We start from the raw sequence: 16727 nt of genomic DNA on the forward strand, positions 1-16727 counted from the left end.
TCTGCGCTGATAAGAGGTTGATGCTCCCGAGCTGGGCTGATATTAACCTCTCCACTGCTCCTCTCACTCCCACCGTCTCTTCCTGTGTCCTCAAGTGACGGTAGCAACGCTCGTGTCAGAGGCATATGGTCGACGTGAGCAGGTGAAAGTGTTCTGCGGCCACGTACGCAGAGATCAAAGTGGGGACAAACGTGCCAGCTTTGTAGTTTGGTCGAGGTGTTTCAGTGGGTTCAGGCAAAGGACACCAAAATGCAACTGTGCTCCTAATTTGTTGTCTGACTTTGGCACTACAGTCACGGCACGTATCTCGTCATGCCTTGCCGATATCTCTAAATGGATGAAAGATCGCCTTCAACTCAGCCTATCCAAGACTGAGCTCCTTGTCATCCCAGCCAGTCCCTCTATGCAACCACAGATCAATATCCAGCTTGGACAAACTGAACTCATACCCACTAAGTCTACCTGGAACCTGGGTGTCACAATTGACGACCAGCTAACCTTTAAGGTTCATGTGGCCTCGATTGCTCGGTCATGTCGACTTGCCCTGTACAACATCAGGAAGATCAGACCCTACCTTTCAGAGCATGCAACACACTGCTGCTACAGGCTCTCGTGATATCACGCTTTGACTGCTGCAACTCCCTCCTGGCAGGCCTTCCTGCATGCACATTCAAACCTCTGCAGATGATCCAGAACGCAGCAACGCGACTGGTCTTCAATCAACCCAAAACAGCACGTCACTCCGCTGTTCATATGCCTTCACTGGCTCCCAGTCGCTGCTCGCATCAAATTCAAACCCTGTTGCTCGCTTACAAAACGGCAACAAAAACGGCCTATACACCTCCTGTTGGCACTAGTGTCCGGTCACACTTGAAGCTCTTTGTTGGCACTTACTGGCTTTGTTCCCTCCTGTCTTGATCATTGCTTGTGTTGTATTAACTCTCAGGTGTACGTCACTTTGTAGCTGGAGAGGTGCCAGTTCCTTTTCTAGGCACTGTGTCGAGGTGTCCTTCAGCAAGGCACCGAATCCCCAACTGCTCCTTCTTCTTCTACTTCTTCTATTCCTCCTCCTCCTACTTCTACTTCTTCTGCTACTACTTCTACTTCTTCTACGACTACCTCTACTTCTATTACTACTTCTTCTACTTCTACTTCTACTTCTTCTACTTCTTCTTCTACGACTACTTCTACTTCTTCTACTACTTCTTCTACTCCTTCTTCTTCTCCTCCTTCTCCTCCTCCTCCTCCTCCTCCACCTCCTACTTCTACTCCTCCTCCTTTTAGAAATGCCAGGCATACAGACTGATGATGCCGATATTACACGCTCTTGTGTTGAAGTCCGATCTGCTTAATGGAAACAAACTTTTGAGGGTGAACTACATTGAAGAAGCCCACTATTTACAGATAGATAATGACTAATGGTAAGAAACATAGTACCACCTCTCTCTGCAGAAGTTAGAAACATTGTGATGCCTGTTAATGTGACCTTTCAACAACATCATCCCTGCAAACAAACTGGACAGAGTTGGGATTTTCCCTGCAGCACTTGTTTACTCTGGGCTGAGCTGTGTGTCTGCATCTGCTGCTCTGACACACTTTAAGTAAACACTGGGTTATTTTCCCAAAACTCACTTTACACCACTTAATCAGGACGTCCATTTTAGCCACTTTCTGCGTCGGTAAACAGATTTTTGCAAACACACCAGTGGATTATATTTTTAAGACATGTTAGAAATAAGCTCTGGGTAGTTGTGGTTGGCTTCCTGGGAACATGAATTCATTGACTACATTCACACACACACACACACACACACACACACACACACACAGACGTTGAACAGAGTTTAATGCTGGTTTTGATCCCGGGGGCGATGTTTTGATGGAATCCAGACAAACCTGATTTTTCCTCATAATTTGTGTCGACAATGGCCCTGCACACATGGCAGTTAGGATTAGAAACCTTGATAAGAGAGTTCAGTCAGAATACTTACGCTAGCACTTCTGAGTTTTTCCAAACTAAAATGAGACTTTATCCAGGTTCTATAAAACCAGGACATGATGTTTAAATTCTCCAAAAACCTGATCAACATGTAACATCTCTTCGTTGTGTGAGCTGAGGCTCCTATCAGCTGCTTCTAAATGTAGATCACAAACAGAATTCTGTGATCGACACTCCTTCGTCTGAGTATAAACATGGCGGCTCATTAGGGGAGGAATGTGATAGTTGGCAGTGTTATGTTGTGCTTTTATTTTAAGTAGCAATCGCTGCAGCTACTTAGCGTCCAGATAAAAGAAATGATCAGTTGGCTCCTTATTTCTTTCGTACCTCGAGGTTTAAGCCGAAGCTTCAGCCAAGTTTTTCCGAACAGAACAGAAAGAAGTTTGATGAATCAGTTTTCTAAACTTCCCTCCCTCCGGCCAGGCCTTTATTTATCTTCCTTTTTCTTAACATCAGCTGGTGAAGACTCTGTTGAGTCCATTGTTTGGCACCAAACCATTTCCTGGAACATGGACAGCCCTGAGCCAGAGAGGAAGCAGATTAAAGACTAAATGGAGCAATTAAAGAGCAAACTCCCACTGTCCCTTAACTTCCCTCTGATTGCAGATAAGCGCTTGGCATTCTCCAAGCTGGAGCCCTCCAGAGTCACGTGTGTGGCTTACTTTACTTGGAAATCTGCATCCTTATTGATCCAGTGTAACACAAACTTTACATAACCTTATTATGCTTTATAATCCTTTGTTATTCTTTGTGAAACCGTTGCTTTAGCTGGTCAAAATGACCGCCTGTCATCTGGAGGATTGAGAGAAAGAAGTCAGCAGGTTGGGATTCGGAGCTTCATCGCACGTAGAAGAGGACTCTTATCTCTAGACAGAGACGGGAAGCAGGACAAGAGACTTTTTTTTTTTAGGTCCCAAAGCCACGCTGGCCGCTAATCTCAATATTCACCTTTTGCAACATTGAGCAGGCCTCCCAGGGCACCTTTTTGTTTCTCCAGATTTCACAGCCAAAGAGATTTAGGGCTGTATAGAGTCCCCAAACAATGACTGGCTGCCCTCCAAAGAGGCTTGTAGAGCGGACAGACTTTTCCAGCAGCGGTCCAAATTTAATTAGCTTCCTAGCCTTTTTAGAAAGGGAAACAATATCTCACGAATAAGAGCTAAACAGAAGCTAATGGTGCAAACAAGGCATTAAAAATGGACGATTAAAAGCTTTTGATTTGCGTTGTTTATAACCCTAATTTGTCTTTCTTCTGATGAGCTTGGAAAACTCTCCAGGGATCTATATGTTAATGTAATGTTGTCATCTTTTTAGCAAACTGTACATTTGCAGAACGTTACATTAACTCTGATGTTAAAGGTTATCGACAGGAGAAACTGCAGCTCTCTCTCTCAGCTGTCTGTCTGTGCAGGGTGTCAGGTTAACAAGCGGGCCGCTGCCAAGTGGGTTAGGGTGGAAATGAGAGCGCTGCCGTGGCCCCGCGCCAACACGTCACCACCACTTCCTCTCCGCCACCATCACTATTGTACACCGTTACGCATTACGCTGCACGTCTCGGCACAACAAATACTCCCGTTTCTTTTAGCTCAGCAACAATATTGACACTGGAGTGAAGAGTTTCAATTTTTCACACGACTGCAAACAAGAGCACAGCGGAGCATTGTTAGCGGCTGTTTGGCGAGTTGCTACACTGATTGATTGCAGTCTGTTAGTTTTCTATGAGCCAGAACGGGACCGCCGGCGTTGGCCACAGTTTGAACTTTTGTTTGTTTGCAGAAAACAAAGGCAGACACAGGCCTCAAAGTGAAGTCAGACAAATATCTGAAGGGACTGTTTGCAGAATCCTTCTTATCTTAGGTACTTTAGATTGAGTAGGTTACAGTAGGTTGACATAGGTAACTTTTTCCCCCCCTAGTCATTAACAGTGTTTTTAAAGACTTTTTTTTCAGTGTGCAAAGCTTATGAGAGAAGGCATACCTGGACCTTAGATCTGGTAGAAAACAAATGCTATAACTTTCTAACGAAGCAGCACTACAGAATGACATAATGCTGGTATTTAAGTGTGCTTTCAGAGCTTATAAGGAAAGCATAACAACCTGTATATTTATTGTTACTGGTGGAAACAGGTGTATGAAATCCTCTTTATAAACAGAATATTCCATTGGGTGAAAACGGTTCTTATATTTACCTAAAATATTTTGTAACAAATATTGTTAAATCACTTAACCCTGGAAAAGTAAAACTAGGGATGCACGATATTATCGACATGTTATCGGTATCTGCAGATTATGGCTTGAAAATGACGTATCGGCATCGGCAGATATCTCATTTTTCTGCCGATATTTTCTGCCGATAAAACACTTTAATTACGCCTAAATGTTCCAAACAAATAAATACGGCATTTTGTACATAACCTAAGTTTAAGAACTTTTCTTATATTGTCCAGTGAATGTGTGCATTTTAAAAAGCCCTGTATTATGTTATTTCTGCATCAGTGGGCCACTACAATAAGAGCAGGCATGATATCAATTCCACTGCAGGGGAGACTTGATGTTCTCCGCACTGAGGTGGAAAAAAACATGTGCCTAATATATCGGTATCGAAATCGGCAAAAAGGGTTAGAAAATATCAGCATATCGGATATCGGCAAAAAATCCAATATCGTGCATCCCTGAGTAAAACAATAGAATTGTCAAATAAAGCAGGTAAACTGTCCGACTACTTAAAGTTGCATCAGCAGAAGATTTCACATGATAGAAGTGTCACACTGCGGGATAGATTTTAACCCTGATAAAAGAGCTACACATTAACAGCTGTGTGCGTCACTGACAGTTATACAGATAAAGTAAAGCTGAATCAGTCGATAAGCAGAAAATGAATAATTGTTTTCATCTTTGTACAACACAAATGTCAAAGCCCAAAGATTATTCTGAGGTATGAAGCAAGACGTGGTGAGGTCATTTCAGAGCAGGAAATGAACCCTGTGACCCACATGCGGTGTGATTTTAGCTGTGATTAGTTAGTGTGAAGCCAGATGTAGCTTCAAACATTAGCTCTCCACACAACCCCAGTTAAAGCTCTGATTGTTGTGGAGCTACTGTAAGCTCTCTGTGTTTATTTTCTCTGGAATTAATCAGCGCGTTTGTTCGCCTCGCTCAGCGTCAGCTGTCCTCAGCAGCTCCGCGCCAAAAGATCCTGATTTCTGCATGAATATTTTAAACGTGAGCTGTGGCGGCCACCTGCTACCCAACGCCCTAAACGCTCAGACCTTCTGATAAGTGGCCCGAAGCCGGCTCCTCTTCTGCTCTGCCAGGATTACAGAGCTATCCGTTTACATGTTAGAGCACAGGGACTGGAGCAGGTGTGAAACGCTCTGCGGGGTTGCACGTGTTACATTAAATCATATATTGAATCATTTATTTACTTATTTCTAATCACAACATCATCGTCGCAAGTCATTGCTGGAAAAAATGCACAACAAATAGGACAATCAAGAGGGACAACTTCCAAGCTGTTACAGGAAAACACAGCTTTTATTGTTCTTTTTGGTTAGCTTGATTATCCTTAGCATTAAAGGTATCATAAGTAACTTGCATTATTATATCTAAAAACAAGACTGTTGTTATATATTTTAATTAATAGTTGTGTGCCTAAATATTAATAATGATTCTTACAACATTTAAACCAAAAGAAAGATTTAATTTAAGATAATAGTGCATTTTATTTTGTCACCTGTCGTCCTGGAGGAAGAGAGGGAACAGGAAGTTAGCAAACTGCTTATGTTAGCTAACGATTCTTGCAGCTATCTCATAAGTATGATATAAGTTAACATGAATAAAGAGGACTAAACGTAACGTGAAAACACTCTAATACATTACCTCTTCTGTGAACATGACTTGGTGGATGTTCAGCAATGAAAACAACAACTCCCATGATTCCACACTGCCTCACATTGTCATCAAACTACATCTTTTCTTGTTCTGATAAAGAAACATGTAGCAGAAGATGACGGATGACATACTGTGGGTTTAATTGCTAGCTTCTGTTCACATATTCTCATCCGAGTCGTACTTTTAAAGGGGTACACACGTGTCTTTTATTCTTGAAGATATTTTCTCTTTTCTCTGTGCTTTTAATGCATCAGAGCTACTTCCTGTGGCTCATCACTAACATTAAAGATACCCGATATCCACAGACCCAGTAGTAGGAACGTCTTGCTTTAGCCTCTGATCACCCTATCAAGTAGCCTCAGCAGCTCAGTTCTAGTTTTGGGCAGCCGGAGCCGCTCGAGGCATCTGGTTTGGCTGCCGGTTTAAAGCTATCTTATCTTCAGAACGCTTAATTAGAGCCTTTTATCGATACAAGTGGTGCATTTTAGTCGGTTTCATGCCGAATTTAACAGTTTTTGTGTCACCAGGGACATAAAAGTTGCTCCACTTAAACAGGACCTTGCTCAGACTTGCCAAAGAGAAACACCCACTCAGTGAACTGCTGGATAATGAGCAGAAGAAGAGTCTGTAGATTTGCACTTAAAGTATACAAACTGAAAGGAAGTCTGTGTTGAATCATCGGCTCTCATTCCTCTGATCTGTGGGAAAAACAGGCCGGGCCTTTTCCTGATTCAGTTAACAGTTTTTACTGTGGTGATTGTGTCCAGCTTTTTACATCATAAATATCATATACATCACGGTAATATAATGCCATATTATTCAGACTTGTTGGCTCATTACAGGACAATCACAACCTCTTAAAATATGATCAGTGTTTTTTATCTTTTTTCATTTGCTAAGCATCATGTGCCACATTCTTACTTGATTAGTCAATTTATTTTGTCTATTGAAAATAGAGAAAATGACCTTTAGGATTTTCCAGGCATGCATGAGCCTCTTCACATTCTTACTCTTCTCTGACGTTTGTCCGAAATCCAAAATAAATCAGTTTGCAGTCTGAAAAGTCAAAGAAAAGAAGCAAATCCTCACATTTTAGAAGCTGAAATTAAAAAATGTTTCATATTTTTTAGTAAAAGTGATGAATTTAGTGTCTAAAATTCTTTCAACTTCATTTTGAGACCACTAAAAATCATAAAAGGCTCCTTCAGTGCAAAAAACATACCATATTTGACAACTTATTGAGGCCCGAGTGGCACATTCAAAACAAAAACTTATATAGGAAATACGCATTATTTCTATTTCCATAATATTGATATTTTAATGAATAATAAAATCATACGACTGTCATCTGACTTCTGCAGACGTGTGCGTCGCTGCAGCCGAGGGTGAAACATGTCCGTGTTCTTAAACTTAAAACACAAGACATCACAACGCTGACGGGACTTGCTGCCTTCACTTGGATTGCTTTTTAATACATATTGATCGCTTTAGTAATCAATACTCACCCACTTATTACTTCCCTCATGCTGAAGCTTCCCTCACAGGACACTAGATGTACTTTAACAGTGGTCGTTATCCGGTGGGGAGTATCGAGCAGACGCTGAGTGCAGAGGAAACGCTGGTCTGAGGGAGGAGACGGTAACCTCTGTTTGAAGGTGACCAGGAGGCGGCTGAGTGGGAGAGCAGCCTACTGGGGACCCCTTCTGGCTACACACAACATTTCATCAGCTGATGACCCTTTTTATCAGACACCTACTGTTTTCACAGTGTCAACAGTGTATCAGTCATTTAGCAAGATTTTCTCATTTGTGAGGGGAAGAAAAATCTTGTTAGGTGAAAATGATGAGGATTTTATAGCCAGTGCAGGTTCATAACTCCATATTAGTCAAAGTAACACACAGAGATGGAACCAAATTTACTGGACTTCATTCAGCAGATTGATATGATTACAGTTAGTCATCTGGATTGTGTGATTAGAGCCGCATAGCAACGGTCTGTTCCTCGTAGCAACAGTCTGCTATCGAGAAAATAACAGACCTCGGAATCATGTAATTAACCAATTACAACACAGCCGTGTAATAACACATAATACTGAAAAACTTTATTTGTATAGTCCATACAAGAGAGTTGCTCAAAGTGCTTTACAATAAGGAAATTAAACTCGACTTAATGAACATAACAGAGATAGAATGACTATTATAATAAGATGTAAATTAAATCCCACTAGATAATAATAGTACTAATAAGAAACAAAGGTAGTAAAAGAATACATGAAATGCATAATATAGTAAATTACAACAAGTCCGAGCTCATTAAAGTGAAGAGATGCAGAGAATTCTCTGACTTCTGATTCTCAAATGTCGGGATTTGCTCTTATCTTCTGCCTCTACGATCAGAAAGTTATTAATAAGGAGGTTTTGGACTGTCGGAGGAACAATTTTTAACTTTTAGATCGTACAAACAGCAGGGTGCTGACCAGTGTGAGCTGAAAGACATCAAATTAAAACATGTCACACAGCTCTTTTCTGGTCCACCATGCTGATTTTTAACCAAATGTTTTGGCTGTCGAATTGGTGTCTGAGGCTGTTTCTGGTTTCCTTATCTACTGCCCATTAGGCTGTCATGTGAAGCGAAGCAAGTAAACAAATCAACACTATAGTCCTATTACCTTCCTGAATACGTAGGAAAAACTGATAACTCCTTTTGGATACTAAACTTGTAAGATTTACAATTTTCTCTGTTAAATACAATCTCCAATCTTTACCTCAACAACTCTTTACACAGGGCTATCATAAGGACAGTACAATATGTTATATATGGACAGTGTATGTTACATATGGACAGTGCAATTGTTCACATAGGGACAGTCAGAACCGTTGCATGTGTCCGCAGCAACACTTCAAAAGTAGCCAAATTCTGCGGGAAAACCGCAAACCTGGCAACCCTCGCCTTACATCCTGCAACATTTTTAAGACTGTTGTTGACAGTTGTTTGTCACTTCCATTATGCATACTCTAAAATGTAATCTTACAAATTATTCCGTTTTTTTTCTCTTCTTCATTTTCGATATTGCGTTGTTACGTATCGCGTGCTCCATCCCCCTGCTCACTGCAAGGACGAGAGAGAAGGGGAAACAATGTCGGCCGCACGAGAGCGCGACAGATTTCTTAAACACAAGTCGTTGCTGAGAAAAGGGAAATTATTTTTAAAAAGGAAGAATTTAATAAGTCACTGCGACATGAGGACAGTGCAGTATGTTGGAACATTGCAATATGTGATAGTGTGCGTGCATGTATGTGCCATCTGTGTATGTGGATGGCTGTATGTGCTGGCATTAATTTCACAGAAGCTGCTTCCCTGTCTGGTGCACACTGCTTTATGCTTGAGCTGTGACTTTGTATAATTCTAGCTGTAACTGCAGTTGGACGGAGAAAGGAGAGTATAAAAGTATATCTTCCTTACCTGTTAATTGGAGTTGATTGTTAATGGGTTTTTAAACCTGAATTGCTTTACTCTTAAAATCTCTCAAAATGTTCTGTTAGGCAAAATAAAATGATTTAAGATGTCACATTGTTCCCTGCACGTTTGTAACAGAGGTTTTTTGTATTTGCTGCTGTTTTAAATGCCAAAAAAGAAACAATAAAAAATAGTGCAACTTGGATAGACGGAAGAGAAATTGATGATGAAAGTAATGATGATATGCAGCCCTGCTAATGCCTCTATCCGCACCACAGGCTCCACACAGACTGAAGACATCATTTTAACACAGAAAAGTTTTCCAGGATTTAATAATGCTGCTTCTCTCTCACTTGGTGGCAAAACTGATTTGACTTTTTTCAGTTTGTTTTTCTTGAACTTTTTCCACCCACACACACTTCTCATCAAGCAACATGACTGGTCCGTCTCCTGTCAGGGCTTTCCCTCAGCACTCCTGTCTCCCCCTGACACTCTGATGAGTCTGCCAGCTAATGAATTCCCCGAAACGAGCTGAAACACACAGACGGCCATGATGGATTCCGGTCTGAAATAGACCCGCTGTGCTCAGGGGCCGCGGCTGACACCTCGGGTTTTAGACTGCAGCCTCCACGTCTGATCAATGCAGACAGTTTCTGCTGAGTGAGACTTCAGTAAACCTATTCGGTGTTTCATCTCTCACCCTGTCTACCTCTCTCTCTCTCTCTGCTTCAGGATGTACCCAATAAAAGAGGTTCCTGTGGAGGCTGAGGCCCTGACGGACTGGCTGTATCAGAGGTTTGTGGAGAAGGAGGAGCTGCTGGCCCACTTCTACGACAAAGGTCTGTCTCACCTTTTCAGCTTGTTAAAAATGTACTTCAATATGAATTCTCCTCTATATTGTGTGAGGAAATATATGGCAACGGTTGACTGATGTTTGAGGGCACTTGTTGTGAAGAGACTCGCTGTTAGCTGGGGCACATCTAACTGTGTCCTACCCAATGTTCATAGAAGACGCTTTTCAACTAGCAAACCAAAAGTTGGTAATCAAACAATTTCCAACAAATGTTATGCTGTTAAGTTTGAATCCACTTAAAAAGTTGAAGCTAAGGGAAGCTGGTTTAGCTCGGTTGGTAGAGCAGGTTCATGCACAGAGGCTACAGTCCTCGACGCACTGATCACAGGCTCGACTGCCGGTCTGCTGATCATTTGGTGCATGTCATCCCCCCACTGTCTCCTCCCCACGTTTCCTGTCTCTCTTCAGCTGTCCTACCGAATAAAGGCAAAAATGTTGAAGCTAATTAGCCTAGCTACCTACCTTTGGTTCACTTTAACACCTCGTGGGGGGAATCAATTATTAAGCAATTGAAACTGAATAATTTAGACTTATTGAATATTCTTTGTGTAATTTTTGTTTGTTTTGTTGTTGCCCCAAAAATAATAATGAAACAAACAAACACCTAATATAATAGTGACTTTAAAGATACAGCAGTGATAGATGAGTGGATACACACAAGGAGAGACAAAGAAAATAGCATGACACACAAACCTTAACAGAACAACAATGTAACATCACATAATATTACAGAGGTCATTTGACTTCCCTCTAAGAGCTTTGCCTTGTGAGAAACCACCAGTGTAAATAAGACTTGGTTCTCAACACATGCCTGGTCGTTACATGGTGATAAATAAGAACATTAATCTTGCATGTCTATTATGACCAGATAGGATTGTTGTGAGGTCAAGGGAATTTTTGGCCTAATCTCGACATTGACCTTAGAATTTATGTAAATAAGTGGCGACTTTTAACGCTGATGAGGCAAAAATACCTGCACATACAGTGTAGAAATCTTCCTGTGGAGATTAGGTTTGTTTAAACTAAAAACTCCTTTAACTATGGAAACCAGGTTCCTCGTCACATGATGTTTAAGAAGAGAGACAGAGAGACAGAGAAAGATGACTGAAACTCGTTACATGTGAATGCATGAACTGTCCAAGATTCAAGATGTTTATTGTCACAACTGTTACACAAGTACAATCGTGTGAAATTCTTCAGCTTAAAAGGGTAATAAATATAAAAGACATATAAATTATGTATATATATATTATATATATATAATATCTGCGCTGAAACAACAAAAATCTTTAACTAATCTAACGTAGCTAAGCACGAAGTAACCTAAAAATAACCTAAAAACTGAACAGAAACAATCGAACCTAGAATAACTAAAACTAACCCTTACAAGCGGAGCGCCCTTGCAAGTCGCCCTCCTCCTGTGTTTATCACGTTTAGAGGTGCTCTCTAGCTGAACTCTCTCTCTCTCTGTCATGGGACCAGATGTGGCCACTGCAAGGAACCAGACTGACAAAACTCACAGCAACAAGTCCTTAAAGTCACAGTAATCCACGTTACCCTATTATTCCATTAAGTGAAAGCAAACACAGAGCATTAATATACTCTTTGTAATTTCAGCTTATTCTCAGCACCCATCTGTGTAAATGTTATTTAATGAATTTTAATAAATATGCGCGAGTAACATTCTGACTCATCTGTGTTCGTCTTCCTCTCCAGGATCGTTCCCGCCTGAAGACGGACAGAAGCAGGCAGCTTCCCGGCAGATGATCCTCGACCCCGTGTGGCTGTGCATCATCCAGTCGTTTGCTTTCGCCTCGGGCTACGTGTGGTACAGCGTCTTTCAGTACCTCTACTGCTGTTTATTTTGAGTGCGCTGATGAGGCGAGAGTCTTTATCGGACCACTGGAAAAGCCTCAGGATCGGTTGGTGTGTGGCCCGGCGTCATACTTGCCCCCTTACGATGGATGAATGTACATTTAACAGTGGAGAGACTTTTTACTGTAACAGGAAACAACAAAAAATAGGAAGACAAGTACACAAACACACATTACAAATACCCGTACAATATGAAACTGGTTACAGGCATAGTTAAATTGCACACAGCCCTAACATCACACACTCGCTCCAATAATCTCTCGCACTCGTCACGACTCACATTTTGATGTTTACACGTCCTCATACACGTAGACGCTCACACGAACATAACTTTTTATTCAAAGTTAAACGAAACGAGGCTCAGGACTCCTCCAGAAGACGCTCTGGACCGGACTCTCTCTCTTCCCTCTCCTTGGCTTTAGCCGCAGTAGTTTTACAGAGTATAAAGTACGTATGGACGCGTGTGTGTGAGTGGTGACTAGAAGCATAACGTCTGCCCTTTTACTTCTTCCTGGTAAGAGTTGATGAAGCCCACTGGACCTCTTTCAGCTGCTGATGAGCCGGCTGGCCACAACCTTCCAGAGCGAGCGGCTGCACGAACGTTGAGGCTGTGCAGGCGGCCGCTCCTCTGGCCTTCATTGCACTAAGGATCCATACTGCCCTAACTGCTCCCTGTCCCAGGAAATACTCCTGCGTGGTAGCTGTCGATGTTTTCATCCTTTTTGTTTCTTCCCTGAACCCACATATCTCCACAGCAACGGCCATTGTTTTTGTTGTTGTTGATTTTTTTTCTCCTTCCTGTTCCCGCCTGTCTGTCGAGGCAGTATTCTGAGATCACTGAGAAAAAGGCGGATCATGTTTACACTGGCGGCCCTGCTGAAAGCCTAAAAGGGATGTTTAAGGATTCTTTCTTTGTCGGACATTGAAGGGAGGAAGAGGAGACGGTGCTGTAGTGCTAAATTTTAAAAAAAAAAGAAGAAGAAAAAAACCAGAGGTGGCACGCAGGGCAAGAATTGCAGTCTGATCAGCTAAAAAAAAAAAAGAAACTCCCTCCTCGTGGATCCCTCTTTTCACCCTCTGCTCTCCAACATGCATACACACTTACACAAACAATGTGCACACACGGCCATGTGCAGCTACACACAGCAGAGTCGACGTCCGCGTCGCAAAGGATCATCTCAGCGAGCCAGTCTGAGAAGGCAGAGACTCTTACTCCCCCATTGGACTATATAGTTTTACAAATATTTAAGCCATATGCTTAGTGTCGTCGGGGTGGAAAAGAAGCGAAGAAAAAAAGGTTTTTATAGAAAGCTACCCTAATGTTCAGCATTCTAAAATAGAGATTTTGGCTTACAGAACTATAGGTGTCATTACTGTACATTTACAGCATAACCTGCCTAAGTGAGTGTGTGTGGTTGTCTTTTCCCCCCATTTTTGATATATCTGACCCACGTGGTGTTGCTCTGTGACGTCACAGTGCTGCGGCAGTCTCACCTCGAGGGGTCGACTTTGATTTCATTTTAAAACTACATGAAGTGTCGTCCTCATGTCACGGTATGTTTAAATCTTGTACATAACAAAGCTGAGGAAGAGTTTTCATTGTTGGAAATGACTGCAGCGTTTTTCTCTTTTTATTTGGTCCGTGATAATTTCAGAGAATTTTAGTTTAAATATCATGAATGTTTTTTTAAAAAAAAGATGACGACGATGAAAGCAAGGATTTTTCCCTTCACTTCTCAGTGTTATCCTGTATTTTTAATTTATTTTATTTTGTTTTATTGTTGAGTACATGACCAGGAAGTTGTTGCGTTCGAGCTACTGTATGTCTGTGTGCGTTTGCACAGCGACACATGGGCCCAGTTTCAAACTTGTACTGTTGTACATTTTAAGATGATCAGGATTTTATGTGAAACCTCGACTATCAAGCCTTACCTGATGTCCTGGTGGAGCACAATCCCAAATAATGCTGTTTCCTCACACTTCCTAAGGAAAAACATTTGGAGTGTTAGCTGAAATAAAAAGGTTTCATGGTGTCGAGGAAGGATCACTCTTCACTTACGAGGGAAACTCTGGCAGGGCCCCGAAATGATGCAGCTGTACTTTCTCGAATGTACTCGTGTCGTGATTTTAAAGTCAATTATATGTAATTTGCTTAGCCTGCTTTAATTAGGAGAATTATAGAGGAGCAGCAATTATCATTGTCATAAACCAATGCAGAAAAGGTGCATTTGAGTAGTTGACTGCCCTCCATGTGTGCCACTGTTGGTAGAAACTGTGTGTGAAATGCAAAAAAAAGGGCTACCTGACTGGGTAGGTTAAAATCAGGCTGTAAATGTGACTCATCCAGCGGCCCTTCAGATTCCCCTCCATCGTGAGAGTGACTTGAAATGAAGCTCCATCTTTTTCTTTTTTCTTTTTAAATCACCTTTTCACTAATTTTTTTATTTTATTTCTGACCATATTTCCAAAGAAGGCAGGGAAATAATGTTTTCCTAGATGTGGTTTTAGGAAATAAACACAATAGGGATTTAAACAAATTATACTAGAACTGTCTGTAATTTTCCATTTTGTACTTCTCCTTTAATTCCTAGCTACACAGCCATTTTACAACACAAAAGACTTGTGCTGGAATAAAACATCATAAAGATCCTAACAGAGTGATGCTTTTCTTTTAACGTCTTGTATGCTCTTAACAAGGTCAATTCTTCGCCCATAAAGGATGCAAAAACTTTAAGAATCAGATTAACCAAGACACCAACAAGTGTGCTTCCAAAAATGTCAAACTATTTTTAATTATTCTTAAACCGTGTGCAGAAATTACTACAGAAAGACATCATTTCACTCTTCTGGGTGTTCTCTCTCGTCTGTGAATGTAAATGTCAGCGTTCACATTTTATCACCACTGAGTTACTGGCTGATTATGTGTCTCCAGGTAACCAAAGCCTGTGTTTGCTCAGCTCTGGCCCGTTGTTTAACTGTGGAGTCATTCACAAGCTGCTGAGAGTTACTGGTTTATATTACAGAGCTCTGATTTCAGCAGTGACGAAGGGCTGATGTCTGACAGGAAGGACTGCACGGATCTCCTTACCCTGGCCGGAGGTTCATCATTTGTCTTCAGTGTCTGGAGCAGAGTAACCGAGGCAAACGGAGCGAACCTTCTGTAAAGTTAGAGAAGTAGTGTTCAGTTCCCTTACTACTATAAATATGACAATGTCTCAATGGAGAATAACCCCAGGAGTACTAATTTGTCTGCTTTCAAAATCCAACCATACTTACCTTATTAAGTTAATAAAATGGCAAAATCTACAGCAAGTAACAAAAGTGAAACTCATTTCATAATACATAACCTGATTAATAAATCATGTTTTATAAGCTCATTTAAAGTCTTTGTATAAAAAAACAATCTTCAAATAAGTTTACATGTCAGATAAATATAGCTAAGAAGACTGAAAGGCTAACATTTCCCTCCTAATATTTGAGGACTAAAAGTAGCCTGTAAAGTAGCATATAATTGAGTGTAAAAAAAAAAAGGGAATAAGTAAAGTAAAACTTTACAGAAGAAAATAGTTTGACATTTTGGGAAATAAGTTTTGTCTTCTTTCTTGAGTTGGTAAGACTAATACCAAACGTGTTTTTCAGGTAAACATGAAGCTAACAGTAAGCTAGCTCAGTTCAGCTTAAAGAGACAGAGGGGAAACAGCTAGCTTGCTCGGTCTAAATTAATTAGCCTGCTAGCTTCTTTAAGGCTCACTTGTAAACACATTTGATCTTTTTTTTTGATCCAAACACAAACTGAAGTGTAAAAAATGACCAGGCAACCAGAAGTTACTCATGCTAGCCAAGAAAAATTTCCATATGCCCTTTTACACTTGTGTTTCTGTTCATATTTAACAAACTACATGTGATAAAGTGAACGAATGAGCTTTAAAGGTTGATGTTTGCACACTTGTTCACCTTTGGACAAGGTAAGGCTAACTGTTTCCAATCTTTATGCCAGGCTACCTACCTCTAGCACCTCTGCTAGCTTACAGGACTTTTTGTCACCGATTTGAAGTTTGAGATGTGGTCAAGTTCCATTATACCTCTCATATCAACTATGAAACATCAGTTGCTTTTAAAATGTAACCTTTGCATAATTTCCGCTCTGCACTAAATGTGTTGGATTTACAGGATAAATAAGGCCAGCCTGGCGTGCCATCAACTCCATTTCCATAGCAGCTGGAGTGATAGGTGGAGGGTCAGGTCTGCAGGAGAGCCCCACACTTCAGGCAGCCAATGGGAACTGAGCGTGAAAACAGCGGGAGGTGAGCTGGAAAATGGGATTAAGTATGCACGAAGCTTCACCAACATACCAAAGGGCTAACAGTCAGAGACGCCAGGGTGGCCATGGCTCAGCGTGATGCACAGATGGAGTTGTAGCACCACCCTGCATGGAGAATCCTCCTCCTCAGTACAGCGCGAAATCTCCTTCCAAGGTCACCCACATTTCACTGACAAATCAGTCTCAAGAGGAACTTTTGTGTCCTTCCTCCTCGGACACCCGCAATGATCTATTTCACGGGTACTGATCCCAAAGGTTCTCAGTGTCACGCTTTGATGCCTGCTTCTCCATGAATGTTGTGTTGGTGGTGGCGTCCCTTGAGTCAGCAAACAC

General features: G+C 41.3%; 1 protein-coding gene across 1 annotated transcript in view; it reads left to right on the forward strand.

The window, feature by feature from the left end:
- lpgat1 (lysophosphatidylglycerol acyltransferase 1) overlaps positions 1 to 14726 on the forward strand; it is a 58393-nt gene extending 43667 nt beyond the window's left edge. Inside the window, exons 7-8 of the mRNA XM_069657660.1 lie at positions 10078 to 10184; positions 11915 to 14726. Of these exons, the coding sequence (XP_069513761.1) occupies positions 10078 to 10184; positions 11915 to 12066 (259 nt within the window). The 3' untranslated portion in view covers positions 12067 to 14726. The remainder of the gene's footprint in view (positions 1 to 10077; positions 10185 to 11914) is intronic.
- The last annotated feature ends 2001 nt before the right edge of the window (positions 14727 to 16727 follow it).

Source organism: Semicossyphus pulcher, unplaced genomic scaffold (genome assembly GCF_022749685.1).
Source record: "Semicossyphus pulcher isolate SPU_LCO1_2020_fin unplaced genomic scaffold, fSemPul1.0.p SCAF_11, whole genome shotgun sequence".
Lineage (NCBI taxonomy): Eukaryota > Metazoa > Chordata > Actinopteri > Labriformes > Labridae > Semicossyphus > Semicossyphus pulcher.